Genomic DNA, 23649 nt, shown 5'->3' on the forward strand with positions numbered 1-23649 from the left:
AGAGTGACTGTGGTGGAAAAAGGCGACAACAGCGTCAGAGCCGAACCGCCTGTCAGACCCGAACCACCTGTCAGAGCCAAACCTGGCTAATTAGAATCTCAGGCAGGATTCACCTTCACCTGGAAAATTCCCATTTTCATGTATTTGCAGTGTATTGAGTGGATATTCCACCCAGACAACACAGTGTGGTTGACACGGTTGCTTTCCAGCAAGGTTGAGCTTTGATTCAAAGACATTGTTTTGCTTTCTCAATGTGATGCATCAAGCCAGCCAACCATGCAACACGGAGGCCTGAGGCCTCCTTGCTGTGACAGCAGTGCAGCGCTGTCTTCCACTGTTGGGCTCGAGGTTGGCCTCACCCAAAGCTTCACTGCAATGCTCCTAACTGCCTCCTGAAGTATTGGCAGATTTGCTGGAATGCACCTCAGGGTTCATTTCTGGGGCAGCGCTTCAAACTTTATGGTACCAACGCATGCTCAAGCCCAGTATTGCTGTGGTTGATATTGTTTGGCTGAATGAGTGCCGTGGAGCTCAGTGATGTGTGAACACCGCAGGTTGTTTCAATTTCCAGCATCGCTGCAATAATGCACGTCGCACAACTCAATTATCCACATGTGTAACGCAGCATCACGCAAAGTTGACAGCTTGACTTCTTACTGAGCGACACATTGTGTGTACACACATTGTGTTTACACACAATGTGTGTACACAGCGTACTCATCTTTTTCCTTGGAGACACAATGCTGCCCAGCTAAAAGAGCCAGGTTTCCATTTCTCATTTTAAATGAGCTGCGGTTCTGCAAAGTGAAAGCAGGGTTTAACCTGGTGATAAAATACAAGGTAGAACAATGCCCCGCCCCCAAAGCAGCCTGACGAGCTTCAAGCGTTCACCTGCCCTCAGACTGAACCAGATCCCCGTCTCAGTCAGCCTGATGGGACGAGCCGGACCATGAAGGCCTGGAGGGAGGGGCCACTGGACCACTGCACTGCCAGTGGTTCACGCTGTGCTTTGTAATGCAGAGATTCATATGCAGGCTGCTCATGTTGTGCAGCCAGAAGGTCTGGGATGCCTACAATGCTATGAAGGTGTGAAGCACCCACTCTTCACCTACACATACACAATACATTGTGTTTGTGTCACCAATGTGCTTCCTAACAACACAATTTGGTTCCGTTTGGAGGGAGAAAATCCTGGAGCCACGTTGGAGTTTATATTCAAACGTGAGGCAGAAGAATGTCCACACTCAATATTTCTATTTGTCTATGATGTAAAAAAACCTTTTGTTCCATGGTAACGTCTGAAGCGACCAATGAAGGAGTCTTGAACATCTTTGACATCGCGCCACCGTCCATGTGAACAAAGAGGTCTTCAATGGAAGTGGACTCAGCACAATAAATGATTGCAAATTCTAAAAATAGCGCGTGGTTCTTCTCTCACACTGCAGCTCCTCCCACAGTGGCATGCACCCAGTGGCACCCAGCAGAATACCAGGACCAGGACCAGGACCAGGACCAGGACTCATCAGAAGAACACAGAGAGCGAAAGCAGAGATGTTCCAGACGAGTGATGCCTGAGGTGTAGAAGCAGCTGCAGTGTGTGTGTGTGTGTGTGTGTGTGTGTGTGTGTGTGTGTGTGTGTGTACGGATACATGTATTTCTCAATGTATTTTCTCTGTAATACATATAGATAATTATAATGTGTACAATGCCAGACAGCAGCAACTTCCTGCTTGATGAGATTGAATGCTGGGTGAGATTTATTTCCACCTCGGTGCTCCAAGTCCTCCCTGAGCTCTTTGATTCTGCACAGCTGTGGAACAGCGGCTTCTCTTGAGAAAGCTTCACTTTGTGCAACAGCAAGGACGGAGAGGACACACAGAGGTCCGTTTGTCCGACACAAGCGCAGCGCCTGAAGCACAGAGACGCATTTTCAGAGGAAAATCAAACATTTTCACGGCGGCCCTGAACTGCAACTGTAGTTTTAAGTTGGTGGACTGAACTGCTTGAACCTGAACCACAGTAAACTAACTAAACCTAACCCTAACTAACCCTAACCCTAAACTAACTAACCCTAACCCTTAATGTGTGTGCTTGTCCATCAGCTTGCACACGACGTGACATTTGCAGGTGTTTATGCTCAAAATCCCTAAAAATGGAAGCAAACCTTCCATCAGTCAACACGTCGTCTTCTTCTTCTTCTTCTTCTTCTTCTATTGCTGCAGTGACACTGCAGCCGATGTCACAAATGAAATGTGTGTTGTTTTGAGGGCTGAGTTGTGTGACAGTGTGCAGGGGAGCTGCAATCCAACCCCCGGTCCCAGCCACAGTCCTGGACCCCGGTCCCAGCCACAGTCCTGGACCGTTGTGAATGGGAGACAGAAAGAAGCCACGCAGGGAACCCCCCCCCCCCCGACCCGACGCTCTGTGATCCGACCATCAAGACAGAACTCGCGGCCCATTGTGTTCCCGCTCAGTCCAATTCTGGTGGCCCTGCACCGCGGCGAGAGGCCCGGAGCTGCAGGCGGTGGAGGAGTTGAAGAGAACAAAGAGGGCAGAAAGGGAGAGAGGCGGAGATGAAAGAAAGCCAGGATCTCAGCATTCAGCCGTCGACCAATCAGCAGCGTCCAATCAGCAGCGCCTCTCACCGCCTCGCACGCTCACAGCTGCTCCCACAGGCACCTGGACGCACTCGGGCAGACGCACACACGCTAAAGTGAAATAACAAAAACTTTAGAGTCCACAGAAGTGAACATTTTTCTTGGGGGGGGGACTCGGGGACTCGGGGACTCGGGGGAGGGGGGGGGGACTCAGGGGGGGGGGCGGCGACGGCTCGAGAGCAAAAACGTCCCAGGCAGAGTTGAGTGCAGGAAGCCGGGAGCAAAGCTAACGAGCAGCATCGCATCACAGGTTCCCTCACACTCGCAGCACCCCCCCCCCCCCCCCCTCACACTCGCAGATGCCCCCCCCCCCCCCCTTCAGACTGGAGTGCTGCTTTGTAGCGAGAGCAGCTGAGGGTTGAAGAGTCTGCAGACACAGCCAGGCTCCTCCTGCTGCTGCGCTGCTCACTCACCACTCAGCTCAAGTCTACTGGGTCATTAGTTTGTTTGTTTGTTTGTTTGTTTGTTTATCCTGGACAACTAAGTGTGAGCCAATAAACAGCGTCATGGGGAAAATAAACAGCGTCAACATCCACCACAGGAGAGCGAAGCACGCCACCGTGTTTGCTGCTTTGTTCATACATCACCTTCTACATGTATGTTTAATACTGCTGGCTAATACTACCATAGTACTGTACCACACCATGTATACTACTACAATACTACCATAGTACTGTACCACACCATGTATACTACTACAATACTACCATACTACTGTACCACACCATGTATACTACTACAATACTACAATACTACTGTACCACCCCATGTATACTACTACAATACTACCATACTACTGTACCACCCCATGTATACTACTACAATACTACCATACTACTGTACCACCCCATGTATACTACTACAATACTACCATACTACTGTACCACCCCATGTATACTACTACAATACTCCCATACTACTCCACAACCAAATAAAGCAGCCTACGTGTATAAACTGTCTTGTAGTGCATCCAGAGATGATGTTGTGTTGTGCGTTGTTGTGTACGCACGGCACCTTCGTTACCCGACGGTGTCGTTCACACCGGACGCAAAGCGCCGCGTCAATTGGACAGGAAGTCACTTAAAGAAAAACGAGAAAATCCGGTTGATTTTCAAAATAAAAGCAATTTTCAAAATAAATGAGCACGAATGACAAATTTGATCATATTTGTGTACATTATATTTGTCAGTATCTTGTATCAGAGTACGAGAGAGATGCAACACACACACACACACACACACACACACACACACACACACACACACACACACACACACACAGCGGCTGAGCAGAAGCGCTCGTCCACGCTCGTGGAAACGTGCACGTCCACTGTGAACAAGAGACCTGCGTACGAACCCGAAGCAGCGCCTGGAAAACTCAGAGCAGGTTCCAAGGCCACGATGGAGGCCGCTTCAAGGCGATAATATATATATATATATATATACGTATATAAATATATATATATTGACCTACAGAAAAGTCTTATTAGTTTAGGATGTGAACGCAAATACAACAAAGCTTTACAAAGGCTGTAAGTGGTGCAGGATCAGCGTCTCTCAGGTGTGCCAGCGCACAACAGTGGAAGATTTTCACTGCAAATTGAACCCCTGACCTCCAGGAAGGTCCAGCCAATCAGAACAACGCACACAACATGAAAATAATAATCTGATGTGATCGAAAAGCAACTTTCCTTTGAACGTGCAAGAAAGAAACCCTACAGTCACTTGGTTCGGTGTTGGGTGGGTTCGGTGTTGGGTGGGTTCGGTGTTGGATGGGTTCGGTGTTGGATGGGTTCGGTGTTGGATGGGTTCAGTGTTGTGTGGGTTCAGTGTTGGGTGGGTTCGGTGTTGGATGGGTTCGGTGTTGGGTGGGTTCGGTGTTGGGTGGGTTCAGTGTTGTGTGGGTTCGGTGTTGTGTGGGTTCGGTGTTGGGTGGGTTCGGTGTTGGATGGGTTCGGTGTTGGATGGGTTCGGTGTTGGGTGGGTTCGGTGTTGGGTGGGTTCATTAAAACTGCGGCATGGAAATCCACCCGCAGAAAAGCTGAAGCATTGTTAAATATTGCAAACAGTTTGAAGCCCTGCAGACGAGGGAGGAAAAGCTCGATGCAAACACAGCGTTGTTAATAAATGATGTTTAGAAATTGCATGGCTTTAATATTCATTCAACTTCTGTCTTCCACGGCACTGCAGAGATACAAACGACAGGACGACCGCAGAGCGAAGCAGGAACAGCAGGTCGGTGTGGGCGGCGGCCGAGGAAAAGGAAAAAAAAATAAAATGCCAAAATTCTTCACAAAACAAACATCAACAAAATATTGAAAACAATGAAAAAAAATTGAGGGAATTGGGAAAAATGCATTTTTCCTTGACAGCTGCATCATTGACATCTGCTTGTGTGCCTCCGGCTGCTGATCAACACCAGTCGAACCCAACACCAGTCGAACCCACACTGTGGAGCAGCGGACTCTTAAATGTTGACAATTGAGATCAACGCCTGCAATGCATTCCAATGAAACCTTGGCAATAATCAGTGGAGACCAAACACACACGAGGCAAAATGCACAGAGTTCAGCTGGGAAGTGCTCAAAATAAAAATAGAAATTGGGAGCAGTTATCATCGGGAAAGAGGCTTTAAATGGAAGAATTAAATCACTCCGGATGTTATTTTAGTAGTGGAGCAAGCAAAGCCCCTCATGGTGGAAACCCTAACCCTAACCCTAACCCCTGACCCTGACCCTAAACCCTCGTCTTAACCCTAACCCTAACCCTAACCCAACCCTGACCCAACTCACACCAACACAAGTGCACAGCGTGGTCACGAGTTGCACTGAAGCCTTGCTGAAGGTTGTGACCAGGAAGTGCGATGGTGAGCACCTTGCACCCCCAATAGAAACTCCTCACTGATTGGATATCCACAACCAGGCGGCTACACACCTGACTGGAACACTATTGACAAGATGGAAGCTTAAATGGGTCATCTGAGGAGCAACACACACACACACACACACACACACACACACACACACACACACACACACACACACACACACACACACACACACACACACACACACACACACACTGCTGCCTGCAACTTGATCAGCACTTTGACATCAGCTGGGCTCGTTCACCACTTTACAGAGATTGTGGGGCTCGCAGCTCCTCCTCCAGTCTGATCCCAGGCCAGCTGACATGAGATCCTGAATGAACATCAGCTCCATGCATGGCACTAATCTTCACTTAATTATGCAATTAAGTATCTGTCTCAGAGCGGTGCGGTGAGCTTCTTTGCAGGATTGACGGCCGTGTTCACAGAAAGCTTGACTTCCTGCAAGGCGTGGAGCCGAGCCAACCCAACCCAACCCAACCCAACCTAACCTAACACAGCCCAACCTAACCCTAACACAGCCCAGCCCAGCCCAACCTAACCCTAACCCTAACCCAACCCAACCCAACCTGCTTTCAGTGACTGAATGTTTAGCTTGGGGATGCGGACACTTTGGCTCCACACTGCATATACATTGTAGAGTTTTGAAATGCTGCACTACACAGGAAGCTGTGCAACAGTTTTGTTCAACAAACACAAAAAGAGAAACGCTTGCTAACTTGACGTCATTTTTAAGCTCAGAAATTCATTAAAAGATCGGATTCCAAAACACGGGACGAGGTGTTAACATGCTTTGTGCAAGCACATGCAAAGTTCATTGGTGAACACTAAAAACAAAAACTGTTTGAAATTTGGGATGCGTCTCCAGTAGTATTCCTTCAGATCATGGAGTGTTTCGGCCATTTAAAACTATACACCCTCACCGAAGGCGGCCAGCTCCAGGGTGATCAAACCTGAGCTTGCATCCCATGCCCAGTTAATAGGAAGACGCTTCATTTTAGGCTTTGCCTTTTGGAGCCCAGCAGGGATCCTTCCTTTTCAGCCAGAGCCAGCAAAATAAGTTTAAAGAAATTGTCAACGCTTTCTGTTGATTATTATTATTATTATTATTATTATTATTATTAATAATAATAATAATAATAATAATAACATCATCACTACTATTTGTAATGCATGTGTGGTCTCAAGCTGTCAGTCTTCACGCGCTCAGGATGTATTTCTAAATAATTTCAGGCTGTGGAATTATTGAACTTCAGGTTGATTGCTGTCAATCAAAGCAGCGGCAACTCCACTGCAGTCAAACTTTAGCTCCCGGTTCGCTCCTATTGGCCAACATTACAACTTCCTGCTCAGCTGATCGATACCGGACTCACGGTGGATTTAAGCGAGCAGTGTCGAGCACATCAATCAATCAATCAATCAATCAATCAATCAATCAATCAACTTGTGCTCGCGGGAGCTTCCCACACTTTCCCACCACTCACCATCTTCCTTCTCGTCGAACACGGGTCTCTTTGAAGAACTGTTGGCTCCCATCCTCTTCTTCCACTTGCCCCAGTGAAACATCGATGCTCAGATTGCATTCCTCGCGTCTTCAGGAGAACTACAGCTGTGCGTCGGATGCCTTCCTGGAAACACTCGCATCAAAATCAATCATTTTTCCCTCCAAGGAAGAAGAGGAAGAAGGAAAAATAAAAAGCGGTGTCCGCTTTTTTGGCTTTGTTTGTTTCCGTTGTGAACTCGTCCGGCAGAGGAAGCGGCGCTTCTATAAAAGTCTTCCGGTTTGTTGTTGTTGGGTGAAAAGCAGCGGCGAGCAGCGAGGCTGGAGCAGAGCAGAAGCTCGCGGCTGGAGGAGGAGCAGCCACTCGGCACTGTTGTCTTCCGTAGCCTGCTGCCTGCACACACTTTGTCCAGGCAGCGAGTCACCGCTGCGTCAAGCTGGACAAAGCGAGCCACGCGTGTGCACCGGAAGTTCTCCAATTCAAAGGATAAAGATAAAAATAAAAAATCCACAGGATTCGAGAGCGAAGGATTTGGTCGCAACGTCGCGGTGGTAAATCGGTGGAACTCTCATTTTAATTGCAGACGAAACGCAAAGTCCCACTTAAAAAAACCGAATCAATGAATAAACTTTTATGCAGTTTTTTTATTGCATTTAAAATGGTAAATTGTTGGGTTTTTTAGATTGGAGAAAATAGTGTGAGAGAATATGCAATTCATGTCTTTCACTACATAAAAGACAATAGAAGACATTGGGCAATACCAACTCCATGATGATAGCAGGCAGAGAGAGGCGTCTTCTTGAAAATACACGTTAAAATATAAGTATTGCCTTTGAATGAAAGCAAATAGAATTTAGAATGAAAAGATTGTGAAAGTTATTGAGAGTTACTGAGAACAGTAAGTTTGTCTGTTGTTTTGTTTTGTTTTTCCTACGGACGATTACATGTGAGTAGTTGTGTGTCAACACTAACGAAAATGATACAAAAAGCTACATATTGTAATAACTTTGTTTGTGTGTTTTGTTATTTTGAGATTTAAAAACAATTGAAGGTAATATTTGCAAAATATTTTTCCTGATGTTTCATCGTAACAAAACAACACAAAAGTAAACAATAGTGGAGAAAAAAAGTGCAGTTACTTTTCAAAACAGTTTCAGAAAATTGACTTTTGTATTTCACACATTCGCCCCTAAACGTCATTTGCTGCAAAGACCTTTATATTGAAAGAGTTTCAAAGAGCCATTTCCGGTCTACTATTTCTAGCTTGATAGACGTGAGAGCGGATGACTGTTCCTGGCCAGTGACTGCGGTCGACGTAGCAGTCAGTGTACCGCCGACTGTCGCGCGCATCACATCAGCTGTATGTGAGGCGAGGAGCACTGTGTGGTCTGTCAGTCTGTCTGTCTGTCAGTCTGTCTGTCTGTCTGTCTGTCTGTCTGTCTGTCTGTCGGTGCGGCCCCCGGAGTTACCGACACACAGCAGGGAAACATTAACCGCGATGTGACGAGGAGGCGAGTGGGCGGCGCCCAGATCGCTGAGGGGGAAACGAGAATTCAGACTTTTTCCTCACAACAGGTTCATTGGTGCCTCGTGCCAAACTCAAAACGTACGATGATGGAAAACTTTCCCGAAGTTCATTTGTCATCCTGAAAATCTAATTTATATGACGACATCTCAATTTAGGCATTGAACAACGTTTTTAAACCCTCGGTATATTTGACGCACTTCGTCTTGTTTGCACGCGGTCACTTGCCGTAGTTTTTGTTGACACTCCGTTCCCACGGTAACGACGTCAGGCTCAGGAGGTAACGGACGCATTTGTTCTTGCTCTGGGGTTCTCATCTCAACTTGGTGTTGACTCAGCTGTTCCAGGATCAGTTTGCCTGGGTTAGAACATAGACATCTGACACACAGACATCAGGAGCCACATACAAGACCCAGAAGAATCCTTTGTGTTCTGATACAGTTCCTACACACGGCTGATTGATGATGTCATCCACCTTCTTTTGAACACACTGGAGAGTCGTCCATTAATACGTCTGCACTTTGGCTTCCAGGATGTCCTCCTCCGAGGACCAGAGGTTCCTCCTTGACTTGATCAGCAGTTACTTGAAACCATGGAGACCCCACATGTCAGCTGAGGGTGCTGAGCTCCAGGTCTCGGCTGGACCCCCTCCAGTAGAGACGCTGTGCCTGAGAAGAACCCAAGTCACAGACATTGAGGGGAGCATCGTGAACAATGGCATGCTGAAGGTCAGTGTGGTCTGAAGGTCAGTTGCTCTGCAGTTTTAAACCCACTGGTTTGAGCATCACAGTACAAAGTTTACACATTGAAGTTTTCTTTCTTTATTTCTGTAGAATAAAAAAAAAGAAATTGAAATTGAAATGTGCAACATTAATGTTTAGAAGTATTTCATTATACAACATTATACTGCACTGTATGCATTTAGCTAATTGTGATTCTCCACACTCTTGTTTGTATTAGTATTTATACCTTGAAGGTAACAACATCTGCAGTATCCCGGCCTCCTTCTTCCTCAGCGTGCCCAGGCTGCAGTGGTTGGACCTCAGGAACAACCACATCGCCTCACTTCCTGTACACATCGGCTCGCACACGTACGCAGCTTCTATGTGAATCCATACTCCTCAAATGTATGCAGAGTTACATCTCAGCCCTGGTCTGTGGGTCCCATAGCAGCTGTATACTTTTACCATGTTCTACAGTATATGTTTGCTGTACTCCAGAGGCACCAGTTACTGCAAACCTATGATGAGCCACACTTTTTGGATTTTCCTCTGGGGTGAAAAGAGTCATGGAGGAAATTTTTCTGATGAATATTTCTACAAATTCTATCATGTAGATCTCTACAGACGTTGCTGCTGGAGGGAAATCCCATTTCAGAACTTCCACCAGAGCTCGGTGAGTTTAGACAGCAGGGGGCAGTCATCTTGGGGAGCGATATGTGAGATGTTTATTGTGATATCCTTTTTGTCAGCTAGTTGTTATTGATAGAATTTTTGTAATATATGTATATATATATATATATATATATATATATATATATATATATATATATATATACATATATATATATGTATATATATCGGGAGCTCGGGAAGAAGCGGGGTTCACGGGGAACTATATATATGAAAATGATTGACTATATGTAGTTGCTATGTGTAGGGTTAGGGTTAGAACTGTGTATAATACACAATTACTTTCACGCTGTCTATGACAATCAAAGGTCATTCTGAGCCAATATTCTGCGGTTGTACAACCGACACTTTGTATCCTTCCACTGAAGCCTTCAGGTTGAAGTACTGCATACATGCAGTTTTCCACTAAAAACTTGTTTTTTCTTGCTTGCAGGAAATGTTATCACACTGACAGGCTTGAACCTGAGGTACTGTCCCATCACTTTCCCTCCCCAAGACATTGTGGAGCAGGGTGTCCAGAGTATTCTCCAGTACCTGAGAAGTGCCTTGGCCAGGCGGCCAGTGAGCCAGAAGAAGATCCTCCCAGGTAGGCAGGTGAATCAAAGGCACCTTTAGAAGCTGCGGCAGTGACCTGCTCTGTGTGCACGTGCATTCCAGCCATCTGCTCTGCTGGTCAAAGATAGGACACCGCCTCGTAAAAATAGCTCCTTGTCCTGGTAGCGCTTCTCTCGTGTGTCTCCTGTTGCCTTGGAGATGGTGTGCAAAACTATAAGCTGGTGGCCCCTCCTCCACGCGCACACCCTCCTTCCTGAGGTCTGGCTCTGGAATATTTTTAGCCGGATGTAAATGATCGATGATGAGCCGCTGTCCCTCAGCGCTGCCGGGAGGAAGCCGCAGACGGCCCTCCACAGGAGAAGCTGCTGCTGCACAGCCACCAGAGGGAAAAGCCCTCAAGAAGATGCATCTGCCTGCCTGCAGGGTCACCACTGAGGGCCGTGCCCGGGTTCCAGCAGCCCCCGTGGCTTTGGCCTCCAGTCTCTTCAGTCGGCCTCAGCCTCACGCAGCCAGTTGCCTTCTCTACAGTCACAGTGGGGAAGGGACTGCTGACAAGTGTTGGTCACATGATGTGATGATAGCGGGAGTCAGTCAGGGTCAAAGTGATGATGTCACTGGCGGCTGACCGACGGTTGAAACATCTCGTTGCTCTGCTTTGAATGCAACACTGCACTGACTGTCTGTGAGTTTGTCCAGTCACCCTCTGCCAGATGTTATCTGTACTGATGAATCAGACAGGGAAGTCTTCAATGGTTGTAGCAGTGGGCAAAGTCCAGTACTGCACCCTTTGATTTCCGTAACGCGATTACAAAGCTTTGCATCACATGCAGAAGTGGAGGATGTTTTCTCGTGTTCTTGGATGAATGGAACGTGCTATCAACTGCTGACTGTTGGGTTCTTCTGTAGCTGCCACAGAGCTGCCGGACATGGAGAAGCTCCAGTTGTGGCAGGCGACGGGCTCCAGCGCAGAGGATGAGTCGGTGGATGAGGAAGAGCTGCAGAGGTTCAGGGAGCTCAAAGACAAGATGGTCCTGCTGGACCAAGCCGAGCAGGACTTGATAATGCAGAGCAGTGGGAGGAGTCGGCGTCCACTTGCCCACAAGTAAGTCAGATTAAAAAGAAATCCAGAGAATGATCCTCATAACATAATCACAAAAACCTTTTCATAAAGGTGCAAATCAAGCCCACATGTCTCACATTCTGTATACAGTTTGTAAATGCAATGCACTCCAGCAACTTGACCTGGAGTGACTCCGCTGCTTTTAGGACAAGTGTGATGTCTATATATTTATATCATCAGTGTGACTTCAGTGCCAAAGTTGCGTCCTTCACTTTCCTGCCATTGACCTCTGGACCGTCTGAAGCATCGATAAGCATCCTTCTGCAACAACTGTCCAAGCAGTGTAGACTGGGGGCCATCAGGGCTTCTCAAAGTTGACAGAGGGGCCGGATTCTCATAGCAGAAAAACATATCGCAGGGGATATGTAGAAAATATGTTACTTTAATGTCAATTCAATAATGAACAATAGCATTGCAACAAAACATCTGCCCTAGAAGCCCGACGGTATTCAGCTCTTTATTGAAATGACTCTTTAAACACAATACCGCTGTTTCATTACTCACTGACTATTAATATAATTCCTTCAAGTTTGGCGGGCCGGATTGGAAAGTGTAACGGGTTGCATATGGCCCCCGGGCCATAGTTTGCCCACCCCTGAACTATCACCTCAAAACATTTTGAGACAAGGCAGCGGTTAGTTTGGCTGAGCACTGCATACACTGCACTGCTACAGTCCTGTCTGTAAGACACTTACATTCCAAGTGGCTAAAAGTCTCGTTTCCAAGATTCTGTGATGACATTGCAGTGATTGTAGATTAAACTGCAGTTGGCGGTCAAACTCATTTACTCTTCCAATTAAAACCTTTAAGAATTAAAAAATGAAAGTGGCCTTGACAATCAAAAGACACAGAAGGAAACAAGTTCAAACATTTAGCAAGATATGACTTTGCCTTTAATATTATTTATTCAGTCGTATGCCTCGACAACTAAACCCAAACATAGTTTAGTTCTGTTATTGTCAGGACGAGTGACACATACTGCACAACATAGGCGTATTAAAAGTCTTTCAGCAAATGTATGTTGTTCTGACAGTTGAAGTTGTGCTGGAGGCAAATGGAAGAGCAACATATATATATATATATATATATATACATATATATATATATATATGTATACATATATATATATATATATATATGTATATATATATATATATATATATATATATACATATATAAATAAATATTTATAAATATATAATGATTTTTTTTTAATTGCATCCTCTGCGGATGGTACCAGGTGATAAAAATCTCCAAGGCCGCATCCCCTGGGAGGCGGAGCTCTGGCAAGCAGTAAAAGCCAGCCATTATGCTGTAATTTATCTGACAGGAAGAAGAGAAGCACCAAGGCTGGTGCACTTCCTGAGCTCTCCCTGCTCGACAGCCATCATGTGAAGAGGTCAGAGGAAAGACTGCAGGTAGCACCGAGGGGTCTGGACAAGCAACAAAGTTGCCTTGGGTCGACCAGAAAGTAAGAGAACTTCCTGCTCATTCTCTCCCTACAACTGAAACGGCTTTAGAGCTCCAAACACAGACCACAGGTCAACTTAGATGAGCAGATTCTATCCAGGAGGATTTAAGGGGGATTTAAAGACAAACTGCCTCTGTTCATCTATTCCACTCTTTTCTTCTGTCTTTTTTCCCGAGACACCGAGACTCCGTTCCTAAGTGGGGCACACAAGCCAAGATCATACAGGAGAAGAAAACCTCCCAGCACAGGCTGTGGGTGCTTGACAAACAAGAGGTGGGTGCGGAATCAATCACCGAGCAACCTGATCACCGCCTGTCAACCTGCCAGCCACAAGAGGGCGCTAGAGCTCCTCCTCTCGCACAGGCCCGATGTGTCGCACTGAAAGTATCACAAAAGCAGGTTTTAGCAGAGCTTGGAAACAACAGTAGCCAACAGCTGGTGCGGGCGGCCCCTATATATACACCAATGTGTCACCTCAGTGGGCTCATAGCAGTGGCATTCAGCTGTCAGCTGGTGCAGAATGCACGCTTTCCACTCGTTTGTCTCACAGTCGTTTTACTTCTGCACAGACGGCGCTGTCGCAGTGGAATATTCCTGAAAACATTGCATTCAAAGAATCCCCCTCAATTCTGTGATGTGTCACAGTGAGGCTGTTATGTTTTCATTATGCAACTCCATCTGCAGCCTGCATATGTAGGATGTGTCATCGACAATTCTACATATACTATACGATAAAGGTCTTATTTGGGTTGCAGGGAGCGGAAGCCGATCTGAAAGCTGCAGAGGAAGGCGACAGAGGTTCCCACTGGACTCAGTCAGTCACAAAGTGCGTGGAGAGCTGTGATGAGGGAGCTGTGGGGCCACGAATGCAGTGAAGAACATAATGAGAGCGGAGCCGCCAATCACAGTCTCCTGTCTGTCATTTTCCACCATGTGTTTCCCTATGACAGCAAACCTAACACAATATTAGGCTGCACTTCTAACACTCCAACATAACGTTGTACATTCCAACATCCACAGTCATCAAAGCCACTGTGATGTGCTCCCATTTTGAAAATGTACAATATTGTAAAAGGAAACTAGAAATGCTTTTAGACTGAAACCTTCTAACTTTGAGGAGAACAATGAAGTGCTTTTATTTTCAGTATTTTACTGCATTCATTGAATATCCATAGGTTCAAATATTGATACAGCTGCAAGGGAACAGATAGACACCTAGATAGAGACACCTAGTGGACCAACTGCATCATTACATCCACCTTCAGTTCAGGACCGTCTTTTGTTCTTTTTCAGCAACATTGCAACGCAGTCCAGAAGAAACAAACTTAAAATAAACACACCCATAAACACACCCGCTAACCTTCTTACACGTGTTAATGACCTTGGAATCCATGAGTCAAACAATCATCTTTTGTATGCATGAAATGCATCAATATAGAGGCTTTGGCACCAGTTACTATCTTCAATATTAAATTGTTGAAACAAAATGTTTGACCCCTGACCTTTGTGGTCATTCAGGTCATGGGCTGAGTCGGAACAGCGAATCCACAGCGACGCTGAGAAGAGGCACAGGAATCCCAACGGCTCGAGCGCTGAGCAGATGGCAGTGGCAGAGCGCTGTGGGGATGAGGTCCGGCCCAACTCCCATTATTCCCACCACTAATCTGCATTGTGCTCAAGGAAAAGATTCAAAACCAGTTTTTCTAACCCTCTTCCACTTCTACAGCAGATAAAAAGGATGCAGGAGCAGCTTCAACACAGCGCAGGAAATGATGAAAATGATGGCAGTGCCACGACTGGAGGCTCCTGGCAGAGGTTCCTGCATAACGCATCCACTACTGGAGGGGAATCATGAGGATTCACTTCCGCCAAGAAATGTGAAAATTAATCAATAAAAACTGCTCTCTTTTTTTTTTTTCTATTTTCTTTCATGCTATCTGTAACACATTGTTTTTGGGTTATACATACTATATATCCAACCATCATAAATATGTGGCTGTAATATTTATTATTATAAGGTTGTTGCTTCCTACTTTCATATATATATATATATATATATACATATGTATATTATACACACACACACACATATATATATATATATATATATATATATATATATATATATATATATATATATATATATATATATATATATATATATATATATATAATATATATAACGTATTCAATTTTATTCAACTCATTTATCTTCTGAATCATTTCCTCTCACAAGTTGAAAGCGATGCCTTTGGCATCATAATGTTGCGGTGGAACTATGATGGCAGTTGTTCTATCAGTTCTGAGCCGAACAACATTATCTCATGGCTGTGGCAAACTGAGGAGGTAAAGTCCGAGCAATGAAAGGCATGAAAGGAGGCAGAGTGAGTCGGTGAAGGGTCGGCCTTGTCTGGGAGCTTTCTGCTCCTCGAGCATCGAGAGCGTGATGTCAGCGGTGGCAGCGCTGTTGTAATTGACTTGGTGGGGGTGATGGCGTCATTGTATGCCCTGGTGTAGCCTCCTGCTCGAATAGCGAAGGGGAGACGGATCTCTGGCCGACGCGACCGTGGCTCCCCTGACCGGGATCGAGCACCGCCGAGCCGGACACTTTACGCCGGGAAACATGGAGGCTGTGGCCGAAGAGCTGCGGGCCGGCTCTCGGGTAGCTGTCACTATCGATCAGATGGTCAACGATACACTGGTGGTGACGCTGACCTATCGGGAAAGGAGCTACACGGGGATATTACTTGACTGCAACAAAAAGTACGGTTTGTGTCCTTTATTGTTTTTTTTTGTTTTTTTTTATTAATTGTCGCGATAAATCGCTCAGCTCAGCTAACCGCTAACGAGCCTTTGATGCTAACGAGTCAAAGCTAACCGCTAACTCACCAGGCCCTCATACAAAAGACCCGAGAGTTATTTTAGCTGACAGCTTAGCTACCTGCTAGCTGGTCGCTTCATGGCAAACATTTTATTCTTCAATTCTTCCATCACGAACTGATCAAACACGTTATTTCCGAAGGTTCGACGCCTCTTTGAGATCGATGGTCCTGTCAGAACAGTTTTACAGCAACTTGACTGATACAGTTACTAATGTCAAGGGGTTCATCCATAGCTTATTGTTAGCCAAATCAAATACACAGCAACTACAAACGCATTGAGTGAAAAGCAGGCCTTTACTTTAATATCATACATTAAGCATATGATCATTGAAGTGTGTTCATGCAGAGATTGTGTTGCATTGCTTTAACATGGAATTGACCGGCTTGGTGAATTGAGAAATGTTGACAATCACTAAGAAATAGTTGTTAATCACCTCAAGCCCTTTGAGCACAGTAGAGAATTGCTTTAAATAACCTCAATGCACACTCACTGCAGTGTTTGTGCTCATAATGTGGTTTTTGGTCAAACACAACCATATTTGGTTGTGTTTGACCAAAAACACTTTCTCTGCCTGGAGAGTCTGCACAACTATTGAGCTCATGTGTGAAAGATACATAGCCAGTGTATAATATTAGCTCTTGTATATGTTGGCCTGTGTTCTTCTGGGTGAGTGTCACATGTATAAGCTTGTGTTGCTCCTCATGTTGTCCACCTTAAAACCAATTGCTTTAGACTATTTATAGACGAACCAGAATCAAGGTCTGACCAGCTTTGCCCCTTCGTACGCTTGCATAGTTTTTCATGTGAGCGTACAAGCGGCCCTGAAAATGAGCCACCCAGAAGGGAGCAGGCAGGCCTTGATTTGACCAAAAATAGGCCTTGATTTCAGGCCTGGCCTCTGACAGCATTTTCAATACTTCTCCCTTCTCAGCCAGGGCAAATACATTTCCTGCCATTGTCTTCAACATGCTCTGAAATGTCACGGTCACGGGCGATCATTTAGCAGAATTCTGCATCTCGTCGTTGCACACACCGTGAAATGGCATCAATCCAGGGAGTCGTGGCCCGTGGTCTTCAGCTGCGTCTTAGTAGCACTGCCTGTTCTCTGTCACAGGCTGTCCTGTTCTCACTGAGTAGCTCTGATCAAGGCTAATATTCTGCGCTGCTTTGTGGTAGCATGGGGAAAGGTGAGAGGATCAGGCCTGCACTGAGAGGCTGTTATTTGGAGGTGCTTGCCAGATCTCCTCTCCTGGGGGAGGAAAGTGGGCTCCCCAAATGTGCTCTAATTAATAATCTCACCACATGTGAGCCCTAAGTAGACACGGATGCAAAAACAAACTCAAATCTCCTGGCATCTCTGAATCCCGAGTGGTTCATGGGATTGTTTGTGTTCTGTGGGGGTGGAGGTGTGTGTGTGTGTGTGTGTGTGTGTGTGTGTGTGTGTGTGTGTGTGTGTGTGTGTGTGGGGGGGGGGGGGGGGGGGGGGGTCATCTTGTCCTCTCTTTGTCTGCTGCCTTCTGACTAAAGCAAGACATCTAAGTCCTGCACCTCTTGGGGACTCTGCTAGTGGGCCTCTGCTGCAGAAATGTGAATCTGAGGAGACATTTTAACAAAGACTGGATTCAGTTGGTAGGGTGGGGGGGGGGGGGGGGGGGGGAATAAATGTTCTTCCATAAAACATATGTGAGCTCATTTTGCTCTTTTTCCGAAAGTGCATGGGCATTGTTGTGCTGTGTTGTCCACCATGGTGAATGTAACAGCGTCATTCTCAAGAACAGCAAAAAATGTCAGAAATGTTTTGCATGTTGTGAAATTTGCAGTGGATTCAATTTCCCCTGATTTGTCTCTTGCTTGTTTTAGGACCGGGCTCTTCTGTCTACCAGAGTTCACAGCCAAACCCGGGGACTGTCCACTATCAGAACCGGCTTGTGTAGTCCAACAAGTTGTGAATGATGAGCCGGTTAGCAAGTCTCCCAGCCAGGCTTCATGCAAAGCAAAGGATGAGAACACCCTGCCTGAAAGCATGGTCCCCGCTGCAGCGCCCCCTCCTGGCCCCACGCCTACACCAGTACCAGCTGGACAGACTCCTTACCCTCCTTATTTTGAAGGAGCCCCCTTCCCTCAGCCCTTATGGGTGCGCCACAGTTACAGCCAGTGGGTCCCCCAGCCGCCTCCGCGACCAATCAAAAGAAAAAAGAGGCGTACCCGTGAGCCCGGCCGCATGACAATGAGTACCATCCGTCTGCGCCCGCGGCAGGTACTCTGCGAAAAGTGCAAGAACACGCTGAACAGCGACGAGGACAGCAAAGATGGCATCAGCAACAGTAAGACTTCTAGAAAGGAGAACGCGCTCCAGAGTGACGACGACGGCGATGACAAGGACACGCCCTCCAAGCTTTTAAGAAAAGAGGACATGGTTCCGACCAAGGATGCCAAGAGGCGGGAAAGCAGCGCCGGCAGCCTCGACAACAAGCGCTTCAGGAGAGACAGGAGGGGGGAAGTGGAAGGAGAGAAGTTCCCCGGAGGTGAAGTCATACCTCACAGTCCTGTCATAAAGATCTCTTACAGTACTCCACAGGGCAAGGGGGAGGTCATGAAGATCCCCTCCCGGGTCCACGGTTCGGTCAAGCCCTTCTGCCCCAAACAGCTGGTGCAGAACGGCCTGGGAGCCGATGGCAAGGTGTCTTCTGACACCACCCAGGAGCAGCGGCACATTTTAGACGCCACGAGGTCCGGCCTGACGGTCTCCATTCCCAAACTGAAACTAACCAGACCTTTCACCACCGTGGGCCAAGACTTGCCTTCTCCAAGAGTTAGCTTGAGGACCCCGCAGACGGAGGCCAAGGAGAGTGTGGTGGAGTACGAGGCAGAACTTGTTGGCGGTGCGAGGAGGCGCAGCCCGAGGGCGCCCGGCTCTTGCCTGCCTCACTCGGAAGACTCGGGAGAGGGCAAAAACTCTCTGGATCTGTGGTCGAGCAGCTCGGGGGAGGAGGCGGAGCGCGGCCACAGCGACCTCACGCTCCTCATCAACTTCAGGAAGCGTAAAGCCGACTCCTCGAGCCTGTCGGTCTGCAGCAGCGACAGCCTGGACGAGTCCAAGTCCTTCAGCTCCGACGGCACCTCGCCCGAGCTCTGCGACCTGGCCCCGGGCGAGGACCTGTCTGTGACCTCCTCCATACCTTCCCAGGACGACTCCAAGACCGTTCCGCCGCTCACGGTGCGGCTCCACACCCGCAGCATGACCAAGTGCGTGACGGAGGAGGGTCACGCCGTGGCCGTGGGAGACATCGTGTGGGGCAAGATCCACGGATTTCCCTGGTGGCCGGCGCGGGTACTGAGCATCAGCGGCACGCGCAAACAAGAGACGGCCAGTTGCGAGGCCCAGTGGCCCCAGGCCAAGGTGGCGTGGTTCGGGTCACCCACCACCTCCCAACTCTCTGTTGCCAAACTGTCGCCCTTCCGAGAGCTCTTCAGGTCCCGCTTCAACCGCAAGAAGAAAGGGATGTACCGCAGAGCCATCCTGGAGGCAGCCAAGGCCGTGGGTCACATGGGCCCGGAGATCACCTCGCTGCTCTCCCACTGCGACACATAGGTCAGTTCATCATCCATGTCATACTTCCTGAAAGCTTTGACCACATTGTTTGAGGGTGGGTCGATCAAACTGAGCACTTTGCACTTTGACAGTGACATCAGAAGGCTCAATCAACGATGTCTTTAATGGCTGCGAACATGAATCAGTGAATTAGCAAATCCTCTCCGCCGGTCCCCTCCCGGGTCACCACAGAACTCTCATGCTGAGTTTAGCAGAGCTTCTTACATGGGACAGCCTTCCTCAGGATCCGGCAGCATGGTTAGGGGTAGGGTAGGGTTAGAATGATTGAAATAGGTTAGGGTTAGGGGTAGGGTTATGGTTAGAATGATTGAAATGGATGAACTGCTTGGAAGACGGAGCTGTGGCTACGTTCCACACTTCCAGGGAGCGCCAGTGTTTTATTTATTGACTTCTTTAAAGCTGCAAGAGTGCACTCACGCATTCCTTGGATCGCCTGAGTTCTTTCAGCGAGCTTAAAAGTGCTTCCACTCTTATGTAATACAACTCCAATTTTAGAAGTGCTGAATTTAAAAGCGTTCATGTGAACGGCTGAGTCCCAATCAGACTTCTGATGGTTTGAGAAATACACAAAGTTTGCCGGCATCGGTTGCTGACTGCTTGCATGTTAAAGCTTCCCAGATTATAACATTTGTTTCATCAGCATCAGCTGCATCTCATGCACAATATGTTGAGCGCACCATCTCACTGGTAGTGTTGGGATTTCAGATCGTTTTCAAATAAGGGCTGAAAGTTACAAATGAAATTCATGGAGATTTGTCGACTGTATAAGAAAACAGTCAGCTGTGTTTTGAGGTTAAATTGACCTCGTCTTATCGTCCCTGCAGTCGCCAGTTGCTAGCTTCCCTTGAAGTAGCGCTGCCTGTTGTTTTGATACGTGAGCTGCTCAGTGAACAGTCAGAGGTCTCCCTCCCTCTAAACCCATCAAGTACACAATCCAACAACTGCAGTGTGTGTTTGGACAAGTTGCGACCTGCACGTCACCGTGCTGGGAAGTGTTCCCCTCACATTGTGAGGCAGACGCAGTGCTTTTCAGAGCCACAACTGCACTCCAGGACACGTGGGGTTTGGAAAGTGCAGCAGTTTCCGTCAGGCAGACGTCAGGTCATGGTGGACTCTGCAGTGGATGGAGATGATGACACTGTACCACTGAGCCCACTGGTTCACTCCAGACAGCGGGTGGAGTATTTGCTTGGTGCGTCGTGATGTCACATCATTTATTACAGCAGAATTATTATTTCAGAAGGTGGTGAAGGTCACGACTGGTCGCACATTGTGTAGTTCATCTCATGTTGAACTACAGATGGAAGTTGTGTCGTTGAGTTGGCAGCCAGGTGTCTTCTTCACCTTCTCTTGTGTCTCTTGACTCAAACTAAACCAAGTGCTTCTCAGAGGTCCGCCTCTTCCACTCGCTCCACTTCCCTTTTCCTCACCAGATAAACTCCTCCCAGATAAGCTCCTCCCATATGCAAATGCTTTATATTTTAAAAAGAAGGGAAAGGTGTGTTGGTGTGTTGACCAAATGTTCCCAAACTAAGCCTTTACAACAGGGGAGTGGCAGGAAGTGTGTGGCTGTGGAGTTCCTGTGAAGTTCCCAGCAGCGTTATTGAAAGATAAGAGAGCGTTGCTCAACACTGCCACCTTGGGGCCTGATGATGAAACTCCACAGCTGTCTTTGCTTCTGCCACTGAGAACAAACAGCCGCTGTTTCCTGCCTTCATGTGTCAGCGCTGACTGGAAACTTTTATTGTGGCGACTCGATGACACATTGCTGAGCACCCCAGCTTCCTGTGCTGCGTCTTCACCAGCAGCGCTCTGGAGACACTGTGGAGGCCAACACACACACACACACACACACACACACACACACACACACCCGACACTCCCACCAACACCCCCCCCCACCCCCCACCCCCCCCCACCCCACACACACCCGACACTCCCACCCACCCCCCCCCCCCCCCCCCCCACACCCCAGCACCAGCAGCGTTCTGGAGACACTGTGGAGGCCAACACACACACACACACACACACACACACACACACACACACACCCTCCCCCCCCCCCACACACACCCCAGCACCAGCAGCGCTCTGGAGACACTGTGGAGGCCAACACACACACACACACACACACACACACACACACACACACACCCGACACTCCCACCCACACACCCCCCCCCCCCACACCCCAGCACCAGCAGCGTTCTGGAGACACTGTGGAGGCCAGCGGAGACTTTGGCCTCTTCATGTTTTTTATTAAAGATTTTTTTGAATTGGCAAAACAGACATTGTAGGGGCGCGCTAATAAAACAGCTAGCTTGGTGCTAAAGCCCAACACACACTGCGTTACGCAATAAAAGACGAGTTTACCACTGGAACTGCTTGATGTGCTGTGGTTGCTTGACTTTGTGCCCCCCCCACTCCCCCACCCCCCAGCAGCAGCAGTCTTGAGCAAACACTGGGAGGTTAAACATTGTCTGAGTGCTGAGAGATAAGCTCCTCCTCCACGCTGCCGCTGGTCGTCGTGAGAAACCTCTCGACTTCTTCAACTTCTTTTCTTTCTGTGGGCGTGGTCTCCTCATCATGTCTTCACATAGTCTTCAATACCTGCACTTTGATTGACAGCAGTTTTGAAGACTTGCTGAGGTTCAGTGTGCCCCCCCCCCCCCCCCCCGTCTCGTGGTCTTGGTCTGCTGCTGACGACTCTCCTGTGACCACTTCCTGTCTGAACCGCTGTCTTTGTTTCTTCCTGCAGAACTCCAGGACCAACGGCACCACCGCTGTTTTTCTTTTCTTTGACTCCTCCCACTCCGTCATCAAGACCCAGGAGTGCAGGATGTGACGCTGCCACGGCTTCTATTTATGCTTTTTTTCAAAATGTTTTCTTCATTCAAGGCTGAATGGAAAAGGCCTCGCTGATTGGAGGAGGCGGGGCTTGAGGACCCGGCGCCTCCTGGTGGACGATCAACTCATTTCTTTTACTTTTGTTAAGGTTTCATCAAACTCCAGTAGAGATGAATTACAACACTACAAGGACCCAAATGTATTTATTATCATTATTATTATTATTATTATTATTATTCAGTGGTTGTCTGGGATTCAGTTGTCGTGATGAAAACCTCCCCGACTGCTGACAGCAGGGGGCGCTACGCCATAGTTCCTAAAGTCTCACCCCACCCCCCCCCACCTCAAAAACTTTTTTCTTTACTGGGCTCCACCTGGAGGTGGAGAGTGGTAGTGACGGAGCGACGGTCTCTCCCAAGCTTCGCTGGCTGTATTTCCACCTGAACTCCTCGTCTCTTCATTGTCAATTTATTTTAATATTATTATTGTTTTTTAACTCTTAGACCCTCTTCCTTTTTTTATTATGCCATTTTTGACATGACTTCTTATTTAAAGCATCACTTTTAAGGAACAAAAGAAGCACTTTATCTGTACCTTGGTGGCCTGCTGTACGCTCACTCTCTGAAACACTGCAGTCCACAGAGGCCCGGCTCCACGGGGGTCCGAAGTCTCTGTGGGCGACTATCCATGGCCTTGGAGATACACCAGAGATCTTTTATATATATATATAAATATATATATATATATATATAAATATATATCTCTAATTTAATTTTTATTTTGTCGTACAATTATTTTTCTTCTCCTTCTTCTGTTGTGGGGAACGCCAGATGCGTATGGTTGCGTACACTGCTGTATTCTGGCAGTTTCTCTCTCTGGGCTCATCCGCCAGACACACACACACACACACACACACACACACACACTACAAGACGATTCCACTGGAGAAGTATGGATGTGTCAAACACCGCTATGCATAATCAGTTAAAGCTTTATAAGTGATTTTTCTTTTTCTCTTTTGGTTTTTCTTTTTCTTACGGTGGGGGTGGAGGGGTCGTGGGGGGGGGGGGGGTGCGAGAAGAAGAGAAGAAGAGAAGAAGAGAACTCGACATCATGCTGTAAGATAATACTGTGAATCCAGCTGCTGAAGGGCCGAGTCCAGACTTGGCCGCTGACCT

General features: G+C 47.4%; 4 protein-coding genes across 8 annotated transcripts in view; 3 read left to right on the forward strand and 1 right to left on the reverse strand.

Moving 5' to 3' along the window:
- stk32c (serine/threonine kinase 32C) overlaps nucleotides 1–7367 on the reverse strand; it is a 57396-nt gene extending 50029 nt beyond the window's left edge. The window contains exon 1 of the mRNA XM_076047320.1: nucleotides 7028–7367. Coding sequence (XP_075903435.1) covers nucleotides 7028–7109 — 82 coding nt within the window. The 5' untranslated portion in view covers nucleotides 7110–7367. The remainder of the gene's footprint in view (nucleotides 1–7027) is intronic.
- Nucleotides 7368–8497: 1130 nt separating this feature from the next.
- Nucleotides 8498–10831, forward strand: LOC142902337 (leucine-rich repeat-containing protein 27-like). 4 transcript variants are annotated; one of them, XM_076047298.1, is made up of 5 exons: nucleotides 8498–8850; nucleotides 9103–9298; nucleotides 9531–9661; nucleotides 9907–9965; nucleotides 10416–10831. In XM_076047298.1, the coding sequence occupies exons 2-5, from the start codon at nucleotides 9104–9106 to the stop codon at nucleotides 10595–10597; spliced, it is 567 nt and encodes a 188-aa protein (XP_075903413.1). In that variant the 5' UTR covers nucleotides 8498–8850; nucleotide 9103; the 3' UTR covers nucleotides 10598–10831. The 4 variants fall into 4 exon arrangements, with proteins under 4 accessions (XP_075903413.1, XP_075903416.1, XP_075903417.1 ...); XM_076047301.1 differs by having other exon boundaries at nucleotides 8498–8651; XM_076047302.1 differs by having other exon boundaries at nucleotides 8525–8620.
- A 621-nt stretch (nucleotides 10832–11452) lies between these two features.
- Nucleotides 11453–15020, forward strand: LOC142902338 (uncharacterized). 2 transcript variants are annotated; one of them, XM_076047303.1, is made up of 6 exons: nucleotides 11453–11639; nucleotides 12988–13128; nucleotides 13305–13401; nucleotides 13884–13954; nucleotides 14647–14758; nucleotides 14855–15020. In XM_076047303.1, the coding sequence occupies exons 1-6, from the start codon at nucleotides 11464–11466 to the stop codon at nucleotides 14981–14983; spliced, it is 726 nt and encodes a 241-aa protein (XP_075903418.1). In that variant the 5' UTR covers nucleotides 11453–11463; the 3' UTR covers nucleotides 14984–15020. The 2 variants fall into 2 exon arrangements, with proteins under 2 accessions (XP_075903418.1, XP_075903419.1); XM_076047304.1 differs by having other exon boundaries at nucleotides 14858–15020.
- A 458-nt stretch (nucleotides 15021–15478) lies between these two features.
- On the forward strand, nucleotides 15479–23394 carry pwwp2b (PWWP domain containing 2B). The gene is made up of 3 exons (XM_076047306.1): nucleotides 15479–15891; nucleotides 17872–19603; nucleotides 22383–23394. Exons 1-2 carry the CDS (start codon nucleotides 15752–15754, stop codon nucleotides 19601–19603), a joined length of 1872 nt encoding a protein of 623 aa, XP_075903421.1. The 5' UTR covers nucleotides 15479–15751; the 3' UTR covers nucleotides 22383–23394.
- The last annotated feature ends 255 nt before the right edge of the window (nucleotides 23395–23649 follow it).

The sequence above is a fragment of the Nelusetta ayraudi genome, unplaced genomic scaffold, assembly GCF_046127955.1.
Source record: "Nelusetta ayraudi isolate G7.1 ecotype Tasmania unplaced genomic scaffold, CSIRO-AGI_Nayr_v1 ptg000093l, whole genome shotgun sequence".
NCBI classification, from domain to species: Eukaryota; Metazoa; Chordata; class Actinopteri; order Tetraodontiformes; family Monacanthidae; genus Nelusetta; species Nelusetta ayraudi.

What these genes read in the sequence shown, in the direction of transcription:
- LOC142902337 (XM_076047298.1), top strand. Translation starts at nt 9,104, where the DNA reads ATGTCCTCCTCCGAGGACCAGAGGTTCCTCCTTGACTTGATCAGCAGT. An exon ending in TGAACAATGGCATGCTGAAG is followed by an intron (nt 9,299 to 9,530) that starts GTCAGTGTGGTC and finishes TGTTTGTATTAG; the next exon opens with TATTTATACCTTGAAGGTAA. An exon ending in GTACACATCGGCTCGCACAC is followed by an intron (nt 9,662 to 9,906) that starts GTACGCAGCTTC and finishes TCTATCATGTAG; the next exon opens with ATCTCTACAGACGTTGCTGC.
- LOC142902338 (XM_076047303.1), top strand. Translation starts at nt 11,464, where the DNA reads ATGGAGAAGCTCCAGTTGTGGCAGGCGACGGGCTCCAGCGCAGAGGAT. An exon ending in TGCCTTGGGTCGACCAGAAA is followed by an intron (nt 13,129 to 13,304) that starts GTAAGAGAACTT and finishes TTTTTTCCCGAG; the next exon opens with ACACCGAGACTCCGTTCCTA. An exon ending in TGGACTCAGTCAGTCACAAA is followed by an intron (nt 13,955 to 14,646) that starts GTGCGTGGAGAG and finishes GTGGTCATTCAG; the next exon opens with GTCATGGGCTGAGTCGGAAC.
- pwwp2b (XM_076047306.1), top strand. Translation starts at nt 15,752, where the DNA reads ATGGAGGCTGTGGCCGAAGAGCTGCGGGCCGGCTCTCGGGTAGCTGTC. An exon ending in TTACTTGACTGCAACAAAAA is followed by an intron (nt 15,892 to 17,871) that starts GTACGGTTTGTG and finishes TGCTTGTTTTAG; the next exon opens with GACCGGGCTCTTCTGTCTAC.